We start from the raw sequence: 21,577 nt of genomic DNA, 5'->3' as shown, positions 1-21,577 counted from the left end.
AGGCTGGAGTCTCCTGTAGTCATAAAAATGTGTGTATTACATTCTGAAAGTCATACACACACACCCTTCTGGGGGTCCCTGCTTTGTGTGTGTGTGTGTGTGTGTGTGTGTGTGTGTGTGTGTGTGTGTGTGTGTGTGTGCAAGGAGGGAGGGAAAGAGGAGGAGGGAGAAAAATGCTTCAAAGTTGTGAGATTCTAATGGTTGGTATTGTGACATCATCAGGCCTGATCTCAGCGAGGTCGTTCATGTTGCCCGTGAGCTCAAGCTAAGAGGCAGTCCCAGGGCCAAGCCCCTCTGAACAGCTATCCAAACAAGCCCAGCTGCTTTTTAAAGAGGAAAATTAAACATGAGTCAGACACCCTGAGAGCAGACAAGTGAAGCCCGAGGCACCTTCTTCCTGCCTCAGAGTCCCGGGTAACCCGACTTGACCCCAGCGCTGGTAACAGAGTCTGTCCAGATTCCAGCCAGAGTTCAAGAGAGCAAAGGGCGGAGCCTGTAGTTTCACCATGGTAACTAACTGTAGGGGCGGAACCAGTAGTTTCACCATGGTAACTAACTGTAGGGGCGGAGCCTGTAGTTTCACCATGGTAACCAACTGTAGGGACGGAGCCTGTATTTCACCATGGTAACCAACTGTAGGGGCGGAGCCTGTTGAGTAGCTAATAACGCCACTAACTTTATTCACCAGCCTTTGTTTCTTCCCAGAAGGAGCTTTTTCCAATCATAAAGGCCCCAGATCACGACTGGTTGTTGGTCTGAAGCTGTATGACAGTAACTAAGTCTCATACAGACTCTGATAGATTACTGCTACACCAGGAAGTTAACACTCCTTTAAAGGACTGCTGAGGCTTAAATCTACATTTTAAAAGGAATTAAGGCAGAATTTGGCACATCTGATGTACGAACTTCCAGGACATCAGCAGCGTTAGGGTTAACATCAGCAGGGTTATTCAACTGCAGGTCAGTGTTTGGAACATGCTCCTTCAGGTAAGAAACTGTGAGGGCAGAATTTTAACAGGCCAGACAGCACCAGGCTATAACAGAAAACCCAAGGACAGAGCAGGAGGGGAAACAAGGAGGAGTGTACTCTCAAAACTCTAATCAGAACAAGTCTAGCTTATTTCCTGATTGTTTCAAACTCAAATGTCTACAGCAGCAATGTGAAGAAGACCTTTCCTTCTTCAGACCAGCCCAGCATCCTTTGCCATCTTGTAAAAGGGTCCTCTCTCAGCAATGAGCCTAGAGGGAGAGTCAAACTCCACCATCTGTCCTTTTTCCAGTACCAGAACCCTGAAGGAGACAGAACATACAAACAATTTAGGTTCTTCAAGCTGCACAACAAATACAGATAAATGAGAAATCAAAAGTGTTTTACACAGTAGATAACGTTGGTTACGTATTATAACCCCAGATTCTATGAGTCTAGTCGCAGCCCTTAAGCTAGCTGCTATTGGAAGGATGATCTTCAGCATCATGAAGAGCTTAAATGTACACCCACCAATGGTGGGCACCCCTGTGGGTATATAAGTGGAGCAACTCCACTGTTCACCTCCGATGGCTCTTAGTCCTAACAGAACCAGTGGGGCCATTGGCTTAAGGGCTGCGACTAGACTCATAGAATCTGGGGTTACAATACGTAACCAACGTTCTACTTCGTCTAGTCTTAGCCCTTAAGCTAGCTGCTATTGGAATAATGCGCAGCTGGATGGGTTTACGCCACACTGGTTAGCTCAACCACTGGACACACCCAACATGTCTCCTTTTAGTGGGGGTCGCTCAACCTCACCCCAGGGCTTAAAAGGCTGAGGCAGCCAGAGAGAAGAGTGGGGCCCCCACTAAACATATCATCCACAAGACGATAAAATTCATTCAGGTAGGGCTGATGTGGAGCCATAATGCTTTCACTCAGCCTGCTGAGGTCCAAGCACTGAACGAGTGATGGATCCTGAAGACACATCTCGTAAATAATAACGAGTAAAGGAACAGGGTGAAGCCCATGAAGCAGCCTGACAAATGTCTTCCATCGACACACCACTGTGGGGCGCCACAGAAGAGGAAATCCCTTTGGCTGAGTGAGCCCTGAGTGTCTCAGGAGGATCCCGCCCTGATGATGTGTAAGCGAGTGAAATGGCGTCACACAGCCAGTGTGAAAGACGCTGGATCGATCGCGCTTGCCCAAGGGAAGAATCTCTGTAGTGCACAAACAGGCTTTGTGAGCGGCAAATCCCTGAAGTGCGTGACGCATATCGTGCGAGTGGGAAGCCGCCTCCTCATCAGAATTATGGGGAGGAGGAAAAAGTCCAGCCAATGAAATTGACCTGGATTTGAAGGAAGTATTAATGTTTTTGGGCACAAAGGCTGGGCTGGGGCATAAAACAGCAGATCCGCCATCTTCCCGGATCCTGAGGCATGCGGGAGCCACTGAGAGGGCGGTTAGGTCGCTCACTCTCTTGACTGATGCCAGCGCCAGCAGCAAGGCAGTTTTGAGTGACAGGAACTTGAGTGAGACCTGGTCCAAGGGTTCAAATGAGGCTTCAGATAAGCCGCGCAGAACCACCGTTAGGTCCCACTGGGGAAATAGCGGGCGGGACACAGGTCTGTTCCTTCTGACGCCTTTTAGGCGTCAGTGACTTGATGCAATTTGCTGGGTTCCTTATATAGGAAACATTATTTCTGATTGGCTTAATGAACTGTGAATTGGAATGTTTATTGTGTGAAGTGCCTTGAGACGACTCTTGTCGTGATTTGGCGCTATATAAATAAACTTGAATTGAATTGAATTTTAGAAAACGTTTTGTGAGGGGATGATTGAAAACAGATCTATCTCCAAAACCCTGGTGACAGGATGAGATAGCTGTAGCATATGTGTTAATAGTGCTGAATGCGAGGCCCCTGTCCATCAGCATCTGCAGAAACGATAGGACATCCGCCAGCTGGCAGGAGAGTGCTTGAACATTCCGCTCTGTGCACCATTTCTGGAAAGCTGCCCATTTAGCAGCATAAGATGTGACGTAGAAGGCGCCCGTGCACTCTGAATCGTGGCGACCACATCATGCGGCAGCCCAGAAGCCTCTAAGCGTGACCGCTCAGCGGCCAGACCCACAGCCGTTGGCCTATTTCTGGAGGATGTTTGATTATCCCATCTACCTGGAGAAGGGCGTCCGCCCTCCACGGGGAGCCGGACACTAGTGCTTGCAGGTCTGGAAACCATGACACAGACAAGCGTCTGGGAGCCACCAGAATTACCGAGAGCTGTTCCGACCGAACTCGGTCCAGGAGACGGGGAATCAGTGGGACTGGCGGAAACGCATACAGGAGCATCTGAGGCCAGGGCTGGTGTGAGAAGGCGTCCGCTCTGAGTGGGGGGTGGTCCCAGGGACTCAGGGAAAACCACAGGCGACACTGAGCGTTTTCGCAAGCCGCGAACAGATCCACAGAGGGTTCCCCGAACTTGATCCATATCTGTGATATCAGTGCGGGATGCAGACGCCAGTCGGAGTCGCGGGGTCCCCCTCTCGACAGGATGTCTGCTGCCACATTCAGGACCCCCAGCATGTAGGTGGCTTTGGTGGACAGCACAGTAAATCTGTGGCTATGCGCAATAGTGGGAGGGATCGAACTCCCCCTTGGTGATTTATGTAGGCTGCCGCCACCTGGTTGTCTGTGTGAACTTCGACATGACGGCCCTTGAGAAGGGCAGCGAAGTGTCTGATCACATTCCTCACTGTCATAAGCTCCAACACATTTATGTGCTCGTGCGTGTGGGAGGGCCAGCGATCTGCCACCGTATGGGACAACCACGTGCCCCCCATCCCAACAGTGACGCATCCATAAAAACAGATACGTGTGACGTAGGACGTCCGATGGGGAACCCGTGTGAGAGGATGCAGGGATTCCCGCAGTGAGCAAGGTCCCCGCCCACTGAAGGGGGAACCCTCAACATACGTCTCTTCTGATGTATCGGGTGTACCCGGAGGCAGATGAACCAACGCTGTAGGCGTCTCGTGTGCAGTAAGCCAAACGGCACCACAGCGTGGGCTGCAGCCATCATGCCCAGAAGTTTCATGACTAACAGGGCTCTCACGAACTTGCGGGGTTACACGCGGGAGATCACCGTGGTGAGATCTGCCGCTCTCGCCGGAGACAAACGTGCTCTCATTAGGGAGGCGTTCAGCTCCACCCCGAGAAACACAATCGACTGGGATGGAAGGATGGAGCTCTTTTCCCAGTTTATGGAAAACCCCAGAGTTGACAGATGCTCTATTAACTTCCTGGTTTGCTCTGACGCCTCGTCCTTGGACTGGGCGCATAGGAGCAGATCGTCCAGGTAAAATAAAACCCTCATTCTCGCCGTGCGCAATGGCTGCAGAGTGGTCTCCAGACATTTGGAGAAGGTGCGCGGGGCTAGCGAGTAGCCGAAAGGGAGACAATTGAACTGGTATTGAACTCCCTTGAATGAAAAGCGCAGGAACTTCCGGTGTTTGGGAATTACTGGGATGTGGAAGTATGCGTCTTTCAGGTCTATTGACGTGAACCAGTCCCCGGAGCGCACGTATTCTAGGACTTGCCTCATTGTTAACATGCGGAAATGCATCACTGTTATGGAGCAGTTGAACAGGGAAAGGTCGAGAATTGGTCTCATTCCTCCCGACTTCTTCGGTACTACGAAGTAGCGGGAGTAGAAGCCTGAGAGCTCTTGTCTGCGAGGGACTTGGGATATGGCGTCCTTGGACAGAAGTTCCCGCAGCTCAAGCTCCAGGGCCTGAGATTGTTCCTGTGACGTGAACGTCGTCTCCACGATCCCGCTGAAGGGAGGAGGAGCGGACTGAAAATGGAGTGTGTGACTGTAATGAATGGTGTCCGATATCCATTTTCTCATGAGACAAAGGCGGCGCCATTCTTGCGCGCGGTCCGACAGCGGACGCGTGTTCGAGGTCACGTGAACGACGTCTGAGGACTGGGTTTGCGCCTTTACCGCCGTCGCTCGCACCAGAGAACTGGGAGCGACCCATGGAGGGCTGCGCTCGAAAGGGCGAGTGTGAAACAGCTGGAAGAGGCTGATCTGCACCGCGGAGTGTGGAGAACAAAGTTAAAGGACGAGTGGGAGCCGGGCCCATGCATGGGGACGCCAAAGTGCCAGCGGATGGAGCCGCGCACTGTGTCGCTGCGCGTGGTCGCGACAGCGCCATGACATCCCGTCCCACCTAACGTTGTGGGGGAAGCAGAATGTGTTGGGCCCACCTGGCTGGAAGCTAGGGCCGGTGCGCAAATGGAGCGCACCCTTACAGCTGGCCGTGTAATATGACTGACTGCGGGAACATGCAGATGTGTCGCAGTGCTTGGTGTGGGGAACATGTGTGAGGATTTGGCAGAGGATTCTGCAGAGGACTGTAGGATTGTGCTCTCCATGTGATGTATTTTGGGTTTTATTTCAAAACCAACATCATTCACAGAGTTATTACAGTCAGAAGCACGCACATTCCCCCCAACGAGTCATTTTCGTGGTTGCTTTCGGCGAGGTTCCTGCGACTGTGACTACCAAGACGGTTTCTGCTGGCTCTTTCGAAACCGTTGGCCGTCAACTCTCTGGTCCCGCTTCGGCTCCACCTCAGCGGGAGGCCGGCTCCGTGGGGCGGGCGGTGCAGCCTGAAGTTTCCGCGCCGTTCGTCCCATCCTCTGGAGGAACGGCCGGAGTGCGAGGCTGACCGAGGGTGGACCAGGTCTCGCAGCGTGGCTGACAGTTCAGCTGTCTTCTGAGCCCTCTCGATGATGCTCCTAAGATGGGGACCAAACAGCACGTCAGAGGTGATGGGGCCTTTCAGCATCTCCCTGTGCAGGTGTTCAGGAATGGACGGCAGGGCCTTGAGCCACAAGGCCCGCTGGATAAGGGTCTGCCAGGCAGCAATGCGAGCAGAACCGGTGAGTACAGCAGCGCACAGATTGAGAATGGCATCAGCAGTTTTAGTAATGATGGTTTTTGACTCGTCAGGAGCGTCAAGCTCTTCCACCATTTTGGAAACACCAAAGACAAGAAGAGCGATGTTATTTCCTGCAGCGCCGGTCTGGAAGGCGCACTGGTGTGCATGATCGGTGAGCCGTGTGAGCAGCTGGTCATGCTTAGAAGCGGGAACAGCTCGTGGGCCAGCGAGGTGGTTCTTGGCACCAAACAGCGAGGCCAAGTCCGGCTCCAGTGGAGGAACAGATGGCTAGCCTTGGTCGGAGAAGCCCTCGACCTTGGTAATGGGCACATATGTGGAAATTGGCGCTTTGAGCTTAACAGGTTCGGAGAAGGCGGCGAACCAGCAGCTCATGGCAGCGGGGAAGCGCGGCCAGATGGGGTCTGGACAGCGCGTCTGTGTTGCCCCGAAAATTCCAGCCAAATCATCTACTTCAGGCGGAGCCGGTTCTGGCACAGCTAGCCCCTTGCGGACCGCAGCCATGGAGATGATGGCAGGCAGCTCCTGGAGCAGTGCTCTAACTGCTGGCAGGGAGGAGCGAGAAGCCACTGGAGCAGAAGGACCCGCTGAGCGAGGCTCTTCGACCTCCGTGTTGTCCAGGAGGGAAGAAGGGCTATGGCAGCCAGCCTCGTCGTACTCCTCACTGTCGATGACATCGTCCAGTCGGTTGAAGCCAGCCGGCTCCTGGCCGACGTTGAAGAACTGTAAGGCCTTGTCCAGCGAGTACGTGTCAGCCACCGGAAATTCCTCGTCAGCGGCGGGGGTGAAGTACTCGGCATAAAACGGGCACGAGGCCTGGGGGGGTCAAGGCCAGGCCAGGCCAGGCCAGCGTGATAAGCCCCGAGACAGACCTCACACTTGGCGTGCAGGTCGCCGATGGAGATGGAGCCTGTCTGGCAGGCCGGGCAGGTCCTGGCGTCGCTGGACATGGTAGGTGAGTAGAATGCTTCTTGGATAATTGCTCTTTAAAGGAATCTCTTAAGCTTGGCTTGAAGAGATAACGGAGGCGAACAGTGGAGTCGCTCCACTTATATACCCACAGGGGTGCCCACCATTGGTGGGCGTACATTTAAGCTCTTCATGATCGGCTGATGCTGAGATCATCCTTCCAATAGCACCTAGCTTAAGGGCTAAGACTAGACGAAATAGAACTCTATTTTCCATTTTATTACCCAACTTTGACCCCCCCCCCCCCCCCCCCCCCCGTGTGTGAGAGAATGAATACACTCCGCGCCAACAACAAATAATGAGTTTGTTAGTTAGGGTGGTCTGACGGGAAGTGTGTGTGTGCCCACTAAAACTTGACATTTAAATGTCAAATGTTAAATGTTTTCACCCAAAACTCCAGGAGTATCAGTAACTTCGTGAACGTAGAACTCCTCGGTTCTCGCGACAGCTACCAGTGACCCTCAGTGGGCCTGGTGGGAAACTGCTAATGATGTGAACATTACACACACAGATACTGTCTTCAGTGTTTAAACTGGGACCAGAACATACCGGTGTGTTTCTGAACCCACCTTGTGTAGTCCATGATGGTGTTGAGGCGATGGGCTATGGTTAGAACAGTGCTGTCCTCAAACTGTGAGCGGATGGTGGACTGGATCAGTTTGTCTGTCTCCATGTCTACAGCAGCTGTGGCCTCGTCCAGCACCAGGACTTTGGTCTTCCTCAGCAGAGCCCTGGCCAGGCACAGCAGCTGGCGCTGACCCACACTGAGGGAACAGACGGACTGATTATTTCTGATTATGTGCTGAGGCTCACCTGCACTAACAGCAGCCATACCTGAGGTTCTCTCCTCCTTCACAACACTTGTGGCTGAGTTTATCAGGAAGACCTGACACAAAGCTCTTCAGGTGAGAGAACTCCAGGGCCCTCCAGATCTCCTCATCGGAGTAGGAGTTAAAAGGATCCAAGTTCATCCTCAACGAGCCTGAAAACAGCACCGGGTCCTGAGGAGAGACCAGAGATGTGGATGACTCTGCAGCTGCCACCAGTGATCAACCTCAGCTTTTATTTTAACTGTAGCTGTACGCCTGAGGTGGTTGTGTGCAAAACTGGAGCTCCACAGGGTACAGCGCTGTCCCCCTTTGTCTTCACCTACAACACCAGCAGATGTCACCTCCAGAGGTTCTCTGATGAGTCAGCCATTGTCATCTGTGTGTCTGAGGGAATGACCTGGAGTACAGGTCAGTCATCATGGACTTTGTGGACTGGTGTGAGCGTAACCACCTTTGCTTGAACACCAGTAAGACAAAGGAAATGGTGACTGACTTCCAGAGAAACACTCCTCCTCACTCACAGGTAAACATCCAGGGAGCAGACACTGAGGTGGTGGATACCTTTAAGTACCTGGGTGTTCAACTCAACAGTAAACTGAACTGATCCAACAACACAGATGCTGCATGAGAAGGGCCAAAGCTGCCTCCACCTCCTGAGGAGGCTGAGGTCCTTCAGAGTTAATCCCAGCTGCTAAAATCCTTTTATCACTCTGTTGTTGGCTCTGTTATCCACTCTGCTGTGGTCTGTTGGGGTGCAGGCAGCTCTGACCGAGACAGGAAGAGACTGAACAAGCTAGTCAACAAAGGTAGCTCGGCTCCGAGCTGCCCACTGGATACAGCTGAGGAGACATGTGGAAGGAGGATGCTGGAGAAAATGACCACCATCTTGGAAAACCCCTTCCATACACTGCATCCTACTGTGGAGACCATGGACAGCTCCTTCAGAGGCAGACTGAGACATCCCAGATGTAAAACAGAACACTACCGTAGGTAGGGTTGCAAGGATTAACCATGGTGTGAAACGCTGCGGTTAACCCATCGTGTCTCCAACAGCACAAAAAAAAAAAAAGTAAAAATTAGCGTACCAAAGTGAAACTGAACGAACCACGCAGCAGAACTAGCATCAACAACCACCGGGACTGCTCCGTTTCGACCTACGATGAGCTTCATGTTTTAGACTCCCAAAGCTGCTAAAAGAGAAATTCAGAACGATGTCTCGTCAATCTGCAGAGCTGGCAGAAAAAAAATGTGCAACACTCCCCAACTTATCATCTCTGAGATTATCAAGCAGACAAATTAGCTCCAACTGAGTCAGATTACATCAGTGACTGACCAGATTTAACAGTAACGTTAGGACAATCCAGTGAACGATGGTTCGTATTGTGTTGTTCTACATTCCCCTGTATCTGTCTACAACAATCCTATATGGCAAGCCATTCTCATATTTAATCTACTACTCCTCTCTGTAACTCATGTTCTACATAAACTAATATAATTTGTGCTTGTCCAAATAATATTCTTACTGATGAAATAAGATGAACAAGTAGAAACTACATTGAAGTAATATTCATAATAACTGCACTGGTAGGAATTTAGCATCTGAGCTCACAAAGGGGTCTCCGTGCTTCAGTGCTAACTCTGACCAGATGTCAACAGTTAAAACTTTTTGTCTTTTTCCAGAAACTCAAAAAATGTTATTGGGGAGATACAATTGAACCAATACCTTATCGTGGTGGAGGAGTTTGAGTGCCCTAATGATCCTAGGAGCTATGTTGTCTGGGGTAGAGCCCTGCACGGGCCTAAAATCTGAGCCCGTGTCCGGCCCAGCCCGAGGGGGTGGAGCCCCAGCCCGACCCGGTCCGAAAAGGTTTTCAGGATTCTCTGGCCCGACCCGAGCCCGACTTTTTTTTAACCAACTAAATGAAAACAAAGTGCGTCAATCCTGACCAATGTGTTAAAAGACGTGCAGGATCCGATCAATTTGTTTTTCCCTCATTTTCCGTCACAGAGATAACGGCGCACTGGCTCTGGTGGTAATCAAGATAAATTTTATCTCTTTGCAACAATTTTCACAAGAAAACAAAACAGTTAAAAGCAGGGCTTGTGTTGTGTTGACCGGATAGTTCCCGTATTTGACCGTTTATTTTGACGGAGAAAGAATAGAAAGAATTACCCCGACGCATGCAGACGAACTGACATTTTATTCTACGCACATCGCAGATGTAGCTAAATCACCCAAAAAAAGATTCCCATCTGAACATCTGAGCTGGACACTGCTCAGCGCAGCTCGCTGTCAGCGCATATGTGCACAGCGAGCTGAAGTTGTGGAGATTGGCTTGGAGCGCGTTGCAGAACCAGAGCGCATGCGGGAAGGTTCCTCCCACTGAAGCGAGTGTTTTCCAAACCCGGTCTCTGAGAGAGACTTGTCACTTATAAAAAGTTCCCTGATTATGAAACTTTGGCTGAATAGTGCTTGTTCCTGTCTCCAATGTGGCGACACATCCAGGAGCCGTCTGAGGAGATTCCCAGAATCTCACATCCTCTTCAGCTCAGAATGCACCTATGATTACGCACAAGCGTGACCCGTCAACCCAGTCTCACAGTAAGACTGGGTTGGGCCTGTTCAGGTTTACGCAGACAATCTTTAGATAGAATTGACTTACAGATATAAAATTAATTCAGTAAAATATAAAGCATTTAAATATCCATTCATCATTTTACAAGCACAGAGAGCCGCATCAGATTCAGATCAGCGGGAAGATTCCTCCGACTGTATTCAGTCGGAGGAATCTTCCTGCATGCGCTCTGGTTCTGTGACGCGCTCCAAGCCCCTCTCCACATCTTCAGCTCGCTGTGGACCTTATGTAGTACACGCTGACAGCGAGCTGCACTGAGCAGTGTCCAGCTCAGATGTTCAGATGGGAACCTTTCCTTGAGCGATTTAGCTACATCTGCGATTTGCGTAGAATAAAATGTCAGTTCGTCTGCATGCGTCGGGGTAAAGCCTGATTTATGCTTCTCCGTCTGCGTCAGTGCGGAGACACGCAACGCCATTATCCGTCCTTGCGTAGGGATCCGGCAGGCACGCAAGTACGTACGGAGTCTAGCCCACTTTTTTAGACATCCGTCGAACGAGACGGATTACGCAAGCTTGTGATTGGTCAGGACGCCGCTGTGGTTTACAGCGCCGCCATTGCAAAGAGAGCCGAGGATAACAAGCGCCAGACACGGAGAAGCTTGAAGAATATCTCGCGAAAAAACTCTAAAAATATGAACGTTAATTCTCCCGTGACTGGAGGAGTGAAAAGATGCGCAGCAAGCATTTTATTTGTGGACGGAAATGACAGGAAACGTGGGTTTAGAGGGGGGGAGTGCATGAAGCGGTGGGAGAATGAGAGACAAATATGTCCGTGTTAAATGTCTCTTATATACACAAAAAACACAATATAAACACACTATCTTGGACCGATACATGACAGGACACCACAGAACAGCGCTACGCTCTCTGTTGTCCTGCCGGGCAATTGCTTTGCAACACTCTCCAGGAGACGGAAAAGTAAAAGAGCAAAACGCTTCCGTCAATCCGTGCCTGTCTGTCCCTTGCAGAGCTGACGGAGAAGCATAAACCAGGCTTAATTCTTTCTCCGTCAAAATAAACGGTCAAATACGGGAACTATCCGGTCAACACAAGCCCTGCTTTTAACCGTTCTGTTTTCTTGTGAAAATAGATAAAATTAAACTTGATCCAGGCGCACTGCACCGTTATCTCCGTCACTGTAAATGAGGGAAAAAAAAAAATCGATCGGATCCTTTTCTGACCTTCCCCACCTACAAAGTTTAATTACAACAATCAAACGTGACAGAGCCTGGATTTGTATTCTGAACACTCTAAACATGTTTTAAAAAGAATCGTATGACAAAAGTGGCACCTGCTCAGTAAAACCATCAACAGGGTGAAAAATATCAAAATCTGGATCCACTTTATATAAATCGTTTTATTGATTATCTTTTTCTGAAAGATAACTTTGACGTACACGAGCGACTAGTACTGGCTGCTGTCACCTGTTGTGAGCAGCTCTCTTCAGTCTGAGGGTAGGCCCCGCCCACAACGCAGTGGCTGCAGTGGCTCCCAGTGTTTTCTTTACTGTGGGAAACGGGTAATAATGGCTCTTTGATGGGAACAGGTTGCCGACCCCTGATTTAGCATTGACATAGCATTGGCTCTGGAACCCAAGTCCTTGAGAGGGGTTGGACACTCTCCTTTGCTGGAGTTGCTCCGGGTGAGAGGAGGAGGGCTGGGGTTGGCTTTTTGTTAGCCCCAAGACTCTCTGCCTGTGTGTTGGGGTTTACCCCGGGGGATGAGAGGGTAGCTTCCCTGCACCTTTGGGTCGGGGAACGGGTCCTGACTGTTGTTTGTGCTTATGGACCAAATGTCAGTTCAGACTACCCACCCTTTTTGGAGTCCCTGGGACGAGTGCTAAATAGTGCTCCATCAGGGGACTCCAATGTCCTGCTGGGGGACTTCAATGCTCACGTGGGCAATGACAGCTTGACCTGGAGGGGTGTGATTGGTAGGAACGGCCCGCCTGATCTGAACTCGAGTGGTGTTCCGTTACTGGACTTCTGTGCAAGCCACAGTTTGGCCATAACGAACACCACGTTCGAATATAAGGATGCCCATCGGTACACTTGGTACCAGGGCAGCCTAGGTTGCAGGTTGATGATAGACTTTGTAGTCGTATCATCTGACCAGCGGCCGTATGTTTTGGACACCCGAGTGAAGAGAGGGGCGGAGCTGTCAACTGATCACCACCTGGTGGTGAGTTGGATCAGATGGCAGGGGAAGATGCCACGTAGACCTGGCAGACCTAAACGCATAGTGAGGGTCTGCTGGGAACGCCTGGCAGAAGAACCTGTTAAGACGGTCTTCAACTCCCACCTCCGGCAGAGCTTTGACCGGGTCCCGAGAGCAGTGGGGGACATTGACTCCGAGTGGGCCTTGTTCCACTCTGGTCGCAAGGTGACCGGTGCCAGTCGTGGTGGCAACCCCCGTACCCGCTGGTGGACACCAGAGGTTCGGAGAGCCGTCAGGCTGAAGAAGGAGGCCTGCAGGGCGTGGCTGGTCTGTGGGTCTCCGGAGGCAGCAGACAGGTACCGGATAGCCAAGCGGGGTGCAGCAGTGGCAGTTGCCGAGGCAAAATCTCGGGTGTGGGAGGAGTTTGGTGAGGCCATGGAGAAAGACTATCGATCGGCTCCAAAGAGGTTCTGGCAAACTGTCCAGCACCTCAGGAGAGGAAGGCAGCAACTCGCTCACACTGTTTACAGTGGGGATGGGGAGCTGCTGACGTCAACTGGGGCAATAGTCGGGCGGTGGAAAGAATACTTTGAGGAGCACCTCAATCCCACCTATGCGCATTCTGAGGAGGAAGCAGAGCCGAGAGACCTGGGGATGGACTGTCCAATCTCGGGGGCAGAAGTTGCTGAGGTAGTCAAACAACTACACAGCGGCGGAGCCCCGGGGGCGAATGAGGTTTGTCCTGGGTATCTCAAGGCTATGGATGTTGTAGGGCTGTCGTGGTTGACACGTCTCTGCAACATTGCGTGGTCATCGGGGACAGTTCCTAGGGAGTGGCAGACCGGGGTGGTGGTCCCCATCTTTAAGAAGGGTGACCTGAGGGGGTGTTCCAACTATAGGGGATCACACTCCTCAGCCTCCCTGGAAAGGTCTACTCCAAAGTACTGGAGAGGAGGGTCCGATCAATAGTTGAATCTCAGATTGAGGAGGAGCAATGTGGTTTTCGTCCTGGCCGTGGAACTGTGGACCAGCTCTATACCCTTGCAAGGGTGATGGAGGGGGCATGGGAGTTTGCCCAACCAATCCACATGTGTTTTGTGGATTTGGAGAAGGCTTATGACCGTGTCCCCAGGGGCACCCTGTGGGGGACACTCCAGGAGTATTGGGTGGGTGGCTTTCTGTTAAGGGCCATTCAGTCCCTTTACCAGAGGAGCGTACATAGCCGGTAGTAAGTCGGACCTGTTCCCGGTGAGGGTTGGACTCCGCCAGGGCTGCCCTTTATCACCGGTTCTGTTCATTACCTTTATGGACAGAATTTCTAGGCGCAGCCGTGGTGTGGAGGGTGTCGAGTTTGGTGGCAGGAGAATCTCGTCTCTGCTTTTTGCGGATGATGTGGTCCTCCTAGCTTCATCCAACTCTGACCTTCAGCTCTTGCTGGGTAGGTTCGCTGCAGAGTGTGAAGCGGTTGGGATGAGGATCAGCACCTCCAAATCTGAGACCATGGTTCTCGACCGGAAAAGGGTGGCTTGCCAACTCCGGGTCGGGGGAGGAGGTCCTACCTCAAGTGGAGGAGTTTAAGTATCTCGGGGTCTTGTTCACGAGTGAGGGTAGGAGGGATCGGGAGATCGACAGGCGGATTGGTTCAGCATCCGCAGTGATGCGGGCGCTGAGCCGATCTGTCGTGGTGAAGAGGGAGCTGATTTACCGGTCGATCTACGTCCCAATCCTCACCTATGGTCATTAGCTTTGGGTGATGACCGAAAGAACGAGATCGCAGATACAAGCGGCCAAAATGAGTTTCCTTCGTAGGTTGGCTGGGCTCAGCCTTAGAGATAGGGTGAGGAGCTTGGACATTCGGGAGGGACTCGGAGTAGAACCGCTGCTCCTCCGGATCGAAAGGAGCCAGTTGAGGTGGTTTGGACATCTGGTCAGGATGCCTCCTGGGCGCCTCCCTGGGGAGGTGTTTCGGGCATGTCCTGCCGGCAGGAGGCCCCCGGGTCGACCCAGAACACGTTGGAGAGGTTACATCTCCAATCTGGTCTGGGAACGCCTTAGGGTCCTGCCGGAGGAGCTGGTGGAGAAGGCAGGGGAGAGGAAAGTCTGGAGCTCCCTAGTTGGGATGCTGCCCCCACGACCCGGACCCGGATAAGCGGAGGAAGACGACGACGACAATTAAAGGTGTGGTTCCCTGAAAAATTCTTTTTAATGATTATTTCTGATATCAGTCACTCTGAGTGTTTCATGCAGGCTGAACATGGAAATAGTCTCCTACACTTACTCCTGCATTAGCTTCTGATAGAAACGCTAGGATTAGAAAATCCTGACAGATATACTTAAGATCTATTTAAGTTTAAAACTAAATCCCAAACTACAAGAGCATCAATGCAATACTCAGTATGTGTTCAATACTTGTGTAATACCAGGTTTACATGGTAGATCTGTGTCCCTTACAGTGTGCTGCATAGTTCTAGAACCCGTTCTTCATTTTTATTCGTGGTTTTAATGGTCGAAGGTTACAATACTAGCTTACTGCCTGTGTGTGCATACATGTACCATTGTTGTTTTTCTTCTAACTGCTCCCTTAAGTGGTGGTGCTGCTCTAACGAGTGAAAGTCCCCACGGTGGAACCAATAAAGTCCATTCTATTGTTTAAAACTAGACCCTCACTCGGCGTTCTCCTCCATGTTAGCTCATCAGCTGCAGCTTTTGTTTAAACTTCAGAATTAAAAACACTAAATAGATGAAATGATCCTGGACCCAAACATGGATGTTGGTGGATCAGCCTGCTCATGGTCCGACTGCTGTGCTCTCCACACGGACCTGCGGGATGATGGTGATTCTGGAGCGGAGCTCATGGAGGCCCAGCTTGCCGATGTCGACTCCATCAATGAAGATGTGTCCCTCTGCTGCCTCAATGATGCGGAACAGTCCCAGTGTTAGAGAAGACTTCCCAGCACCGGTTCGGCCTACAATCCCAACCTCAGAGAAAGCAACAGAACAATCCCAGTTACAACCAGAACTTACGACTGGGACTACCACTGGTCCGAGGTCAGCAGGTCCACGCCTACCTTCTCCCCTCCACTGATGCTGATGTTGATGTTTCGAATAGCCAGGTCCAGATCATAGCGGTACCGCAGACCAAAACTTTTGATCTCAATGACGCCCTCCGTGGGCCAGCCGGGGGGGACAGAGGGGGGGTCATGCTTCCACGCTGCCTGGACACGGAGAGATCCACATGAGCTAACCGTTAGCTAAACATGGTTCTGTCTTTTCACTTTACAGGCGAAGTTCTGGATCTGGGCCCTCCTGACAAGAACCCTGTGACACCCCCCCCGTTATTTTTACTGAACTTTAGCCTAAAATGTAAAAAAACGACTTTCTGCAGCAGTGACTCAGTGAAGCTGAAGTTTTAACAAAACATGACGCTTTTAACCCACAATGGAATTTCCCGTCATTTCCCCAGATTGAAATAACATTTAGCTTGATGGGACATTGTGTGTGAGGCTCTTAGCCAACAGACAAAACTGCTGGCTGGTTTCTGTGCACCTCTTTCTCTGTGTCCGAGTATTCCTTCACTTTCTCCACAGCCACGATGTTGGTCTCCACATCAGAGGACATCCTCACCAGCCAGGTCAGCGAGGCCGTTAGCTGCACGGGGGAAGGTTGGGTGAGGTTAGGGATACGAGGAGCAGTGTCTCCCCCCCAAGCTCCCACAGGTTAGAGTTTACCTGCAGAGCGTAGGAGATGGACAGCCCAATGATGCCTGCACTCAGACTGTCTCTGGCTATCACAGCAAACAGAGCTGCAAACGACACAATGCAGTTTCCTACAAACTCCAGACGGATGGCCAGCCACCTACAAACAGACCCACGGGCACATTAACGACCATATAACGGAGTGGATGCGATAACCTGGATGCAGCAGAGCCCCTGACCTGTTAGCTACTATGCTAGGGTAGTAGGCCTTCTGGTTGTGGTCCACCCGCTGGTCACTCTCATGGATGAATCGCTCCTGTTCCCCAAATGCTCTGATGACGGAGACACCCAGCAGAGTTTCACTGAAGTGAGTGTAGATAGGCGAACGGCTGACAGACTCAAGACGCTTCAGCTGGCGAGAACTGGCCACGTAAAACCTCTGGACAGACAGAGCAGATGTTAGACACATCCATGAACCGCAGAGCAGCACGTCAACGTTACGAGTCTTGAACTGAACCGGTTGACTCTAGTGCTACTAACCTGCACAAAAAAGTAGAGAACTCCAAGAAAAGGAATGACGACGGCCACCAGAGGTGTGGCAATCAGGATGACAACACAAGAACCCAACACGTTGAACATGGACCCCATGAACATCTTGAGAATGCTGGGAATCACCGAGTCAATAGTGTCCATCTCTTTGGCAAATCGGTTCACCAAGTTTCCACTTGGGGTTCGCTCAAAGAAGGATACTGGTGAGCGCAGGACATCGTCCAGCATGGACTGGTGGAGGAAACGAGACGCCAAGATTCCACCAATGGATGCAGAGAGGGAGTAACCAAAGACCGCCACGCCTGCAGGGCAGCAGAGGATCAGTGGTGGATTCAAGTGCTGAATGAGGACCTGAGACTCTCTGAACATGTTTAGAACCCCCGTGAGTTCTCACCTTGGATCAGACCCAGACTGCCGTACACACTCAGCCTCATCAGCCGGTTAGGCTGAGTGCCATTAACCACAGGGTCATCAGTCCACAGGCTCAGCCAGTAGTTGGAGAACAGGGAGAGCAGGTGGTGGGCCAGGAACAGCAGCAAACTGATGCATGACAGGACAACACCGATGGCCTTCAGGTAGGCCCAGAACACCTTGAGCTTGACCTGAGGACAGAGAGAAGAGCACCACATCAAGGTCCAACTTTAAATCCTCTGGTTTTTACGTGATTCGTCTGAATGTCTTGGGAACATTAGACGTGGAACTCGTTCCTGGTAACACAACCTACCCGTCCAGTGCTGGCCTTGTCAGCTTCAGTCAGCTTCCCCACTTCTGGGTTCTTGGTCTTCTTGCTCATGTCTTTGTCCGTGACTGCAGGGGATATTTTAGACTCAGCGATGACTCCGGCGCCACTGCAGACACGGAACACAGCAGGCATGGAAATGCCAACATGAAGCACACGTTCTGAAGTAGAGGCGTGTACTTGGTATCAGCAGGTCAGAGCTGGACAAGAGTCAGATACCAGCCCTTCAAACCAGGATCAGGCTGGGACTCCAGCCTGAACATGGACCCAGACTCACTCAGCAAGTGCAGGCATGCCGCCATTCTCTACTGCTTTAGCACCGCCCTTCAGCTTGGATTCTAGAGGACCGACACAAGAAACACAGAGTGTTCAGAGCGGATCCCAGAGAGTTATCTACATCTGATGACTTTAGGCACAGAAGCTGCTCAGAACTCCATCACAACGTGGTTAATATTGGCGCTCTACCACTGTCGGTTTGGTCCACAGCTGCGTATGTTCGCTGGAACTCGGCGAAGGCTCCCTCTCTGGCCATGAGCTCCTGGTAGGAGCCAACCTCAGTGATCTGTCCGTCCACCAGAACCAGGATCAGGTCAGTCTGAGGCAGGTAGCTTAGCCCATGGGTCACAAGTAGACGGGTCTGTAACAGCACCAAGAAGGAAACAACTACAATCAGTGGCAGTTGGTAAGGTCCCTCTTCCTACAACCACTCTAATGCAGAAGATTTTAAATTGTTAACTGGTGCTGGACTCCAGCTTCAGGGCTGTTGAAAGCTTATTGGCAGTGGGAGGGCGCCATAGATAAAGGTTGTAGCTAAATTGTTCCGTAGAGATAATGGACCCGATTAGCTGCTTACATGTTTACTCCACCGGTTCTGCTGGTGTGCTGCTGTTTCAAACCTACCCAGGAGGATAAACAAATTCCTAAAAATAAGCAGCTCGTTTACTAATTAAACAGTAATACTCTTTTTTTTGGTTTTAAATATGATTGGTCACTGAGTTGCACACGCATGCTTAACCCCACACAAACCCCACCGCCCCAACCAAGCTGAAGTACCCCTTACATATTAAGACAAGTGTACTAGAAACCTAAAATACCCACTTGATTCAGTAGTGAGTGACTGTTGTTAGCGCTACTCTGGTTATTTACATATTTTTGTTGCTACAATAATTTAAATTAAAAAAAATAAAAGTTCCAACTATTTGAAACAAAATAATGTAATATTTTGCTAAATGCTAAACATTTTCTACCATAACGCTGAGACAGTCCCTCTGCTCAGAAAAGCAGAATGAACCAATTATATGAAACACTGGAAGCACAGACAGGGGTGCTACAGAAAGTGAGGTTAGAACATCGGGGCTTTCCTGATCAGTCCCTGCTTGACTAAGCGCTTCCAGTTTCGCCGGCTCCACAAACGATTCTCAGGTGGATCCAATCTTCTACAATTCAATCAAGGCTTACACGCGTCCACAAGCAGACCCTGTTAATCGATGCAAGATAAATGAGAGTGGAAGGGCCAGTGTGCGATTTGTGAAAAAAGCAGAGGGGGGTAATTTTTTTCACTTTTCCACACTACATACGTGGCTGCACACGACTCAGTCATACCGATGAGTCCTCCAAAGTCAAACATGCCCCAACGATGCGTCCTGTGACAACTGCGAGGTCTGGTGAGGTTGCTTCCGTTAGCTCTAAACCTCGAGCATCCAATGCACCTGTTAGCAGGTCAGGCAATCCTTACTCGCCAGACAAATTTCCACTAAAGTTTCTCTGCGATGTCATCCGTAAAGGTCCCAAGGAGAAACCTCACATCCCAGTGACCCTTGAGGGATCACTTGACTGTGAGGCTATCTTGGACTCTGGTTCGGACTTTTCCATCAAGTCCCGGTCTCTTTGGGAGAGCGTCGGCTTGGCTGCGGCTGGACAGGGTCTTGTCTTAACGCTCAGTCCTTTCACTCCAGATCCTATGACCTTGTCGTCTGTAGCTTTCCTTGAAGTTTCAGTGGGTGGCATGTCTGCGAGACACCCAGTGTATGTGTCTGACATTGAGGATTTTCCCCATGGGCGTCGCACCCGTGGGGGATGTGGGGGTTTCAACACCCACACTTTTCCAGCCGCTTAGCTCACCTCGACACCAGTCTGGTTTCCTCTACGTCGCACTCACTCTGTTTGCCTCATCTCCTTCTTCCCCTCCCTCTCCTGTTTCTCCTTGAAACCTGACATCGGCTGTCGGGTTTAAGGAGAAACAGGAGAGGGAGAGACGGAAGAGCTCGACTGAATTCATAATTTTACATCTTGACATTAGCTGTACAAAGTCTGAGTTTGATAAAGTGAAGAACAACAATTTGCAGAGGTTTATAATAGGCGCGGCGCCAGGTTTTCATTTTTGGGTGGGCTACGGTAATTCTGGATGGACCTTAATAAGCAGTGACATAAGTGAAGCAGGCAGGTTGCGCTAGAAAATTTTGTTTAAAAATACGTCATAAATGTTTCCCCCGTCATTTTTATTTCTAAAATATGAAGTAAAAACTCCCAATTTAATTTTCATTCATTTGTCATTTATAGGCACCGAACCTGCATTTCTAATATTTACCTCTCAACGTAGGACTCTTTCATAAGGGTACATGCACACTGGTAGTTTTTACGGTTATTCATGGGGCAAAATCTCCCACATTTTTGAGAAAAAAAAAAAAAAAAAATCCATCTTCCAGCAAAAGCAAAGCATCCGGCCCAGCTCTCCAAATGCGTAAAATGTGCATCACAGCCGCTAGGCGCGCCGCGCGCACCATCAGCTACGTCAGCCCAGACAAGAGCAGAGCAAATAGAGAAAGAATAGAGGATAATTCTGTCTGGATGTGGATGGAGATTACATTTTACAGCAGCCTGATCATCATTTAAATACGTAAACCATCACCTGTCTTCTAGTCCATGCTATCAGCATTATTTGTGTGTGTGTGTGTGTGTGCAGGGTTGGAGGGTCTCACGTAAGAAAGGGAGGGGCTGTGGGAACTGTGGGGTGAGGTATCCTAACACAAAAGAGTTATCAATCCTAACTTGACGTAAAGTGATGCAGATTGAATACATCAAAGCAGATCATCATTATACATCTAGACAGAAGGGGACTACAATCAATAACTTTATGGGTCATTACACAACAGTCATCAATTCATTTCTTGACATATGGGGTCATTAAAGGTCATATCACAAAAGGTCATAAAACAATACACGTGGCAAGTTTGACGCAAGGTGGTTTGAGGGAAAGGTCATAAAGGTCAAAGAACAATAGACCTGTCAAAATTTTTGACGAAGGGTGGTTTCTTCATCTCTCTGTTAATACTGTTGATAGCATGGATTGAAAGGCTATGAAACAAAGACAATATAAGACATTTTAATGAGTCGTGGAGGATGGCTGCTTACACTGAGCCAGGATCCTCTGGAGGTTTCTTCCTGTTAAAAGGGAGTTTTCCTCTCCACTGTCGCTGCATGCTTGCTTAGTATGAGGATTGCTGTAAAGACTGTATGTGAAGTGGAACTTCACTCAAACTATTCAGATTAATTTATTTTTACACAAAGAGGAATTGTTAACTCTTTCATTGCCGTTGACGATTAGAGTAGTCATCTGCATTTTTTTACTGTGTGGGTGTCGGACGAGCCCCCGCACTGTGAGAACAAACATCTCAGCTCTAAAGCCGATCTTCATCCGCGTACGTCACGTGATCAGGAAGCAGAACATCCATGTGTTAAGAGATCGTTTTGGGTCGCTGCTGTAAAAAAAAGTGAGGCATGAACCGGAAAAGCTTCTGCCGATCACAATTCAACAACGGATTATGAAAGAACGGATAACGCTCTAAACTCGCGGATTCTTCCCGATGTAAGAGGTGAGTCTCTTCTTTGTTTTGGTAGTCTTGGCGTCGACATCATCCTAGCGTGCAACGTTCTGTCACTCTTATAAAAAAAAAAACAGTAAAATCGCTGAAAAATGCTGGTAGCGAAGGGCTATTCTGATCAGGAAATGGCGGGCAGTGATAACTTTAGCATTTTAAATTTAAGGTCTTCAGATGAACTTCATG

At 50.1% G+C, this 21,577-nt stretch overlaps 1 protein-coding gene across 1 annotated transcript in view; it reads right to left on the bottom strand.

The window, feature by feature from the left end:
- Positions 1-631: 631 nt before the first annotated feature.
- The window catches only part of abcc1 (ATP binding cassette subfamily C member 1 (ABCC1 blood group)), a 60,258-nt gene continuing 39,312 nt past the window's right edge, over positions 632-21,577 (bottom strand). Inside the window, exons 19-31 of the mRNA XM_054741934.2 lie at positions 17,979-18,150; positions 17,791-17,851; positions 17,499-17,622; positions 17,169-17,376; positions 16,766-17,076; positions 16,465-16,664; positions 16,259-16,385; positions 16,077-16,178; positions 15,599-15,745; positions 15,351-15,509; positions 7,740-7,906; positions 7,475-7,669; positions 632-1,290 (exon numbers count right to left, since the gene is read on the bottom strand). Of these exons, the coding sequence (XP_054597909.2) occupies positions 1,182-1,290; positions 7,475-7,669; positions 7,740-7,906; positions 15,351-15,509; positions 15,599-15,745; positions 16,077-16,178; positions 16,259-16,385; positions 16,465-16,664; positions 16,766-17,076; positions 17,169-17,376; positions 17,499-17,622; positions 17,791-17,851; positions 17,979-18,150 (2,082 nt within the window). The 3' untranslated portion in view covers positions 632-1,181. The remainder of the gene's footprint in view (positions 1,291-7,474; positions 7,670-7,739; positions 7,907-15,350; positions 15,510-15,598; positions 15,746-16,076; positions 16,179-16,258; positions 16,386-16,464; positions 16,665-16,765; positions 17,077-17,168; positions 17,377-17,498; positions 17,623-17,790; positions 17,852-17,978; positions 18,151-21,577) is intronic.

Source organism: Nothobranchius furzeri, chromosome 18 (assembly GCF_043380555.1).
Source record: "Nothobranchius furzeri strain GRZ-AD chromosome 18, NfurGRZ-RIMD1, whole genome shotgun sequence".
NCBI classification, from domain to species: Eukaryota; Metazoa; Chordata; class Actinopteri; order Cyprinodontiformes; family Nothobranchiidae; genus Nothobranchius; species Nothobranchius furzeri.
Note: the sequence above shows the minus strand (reverse complement) of the source record. Positions and strands in the feature narration are given on the sequence as shown.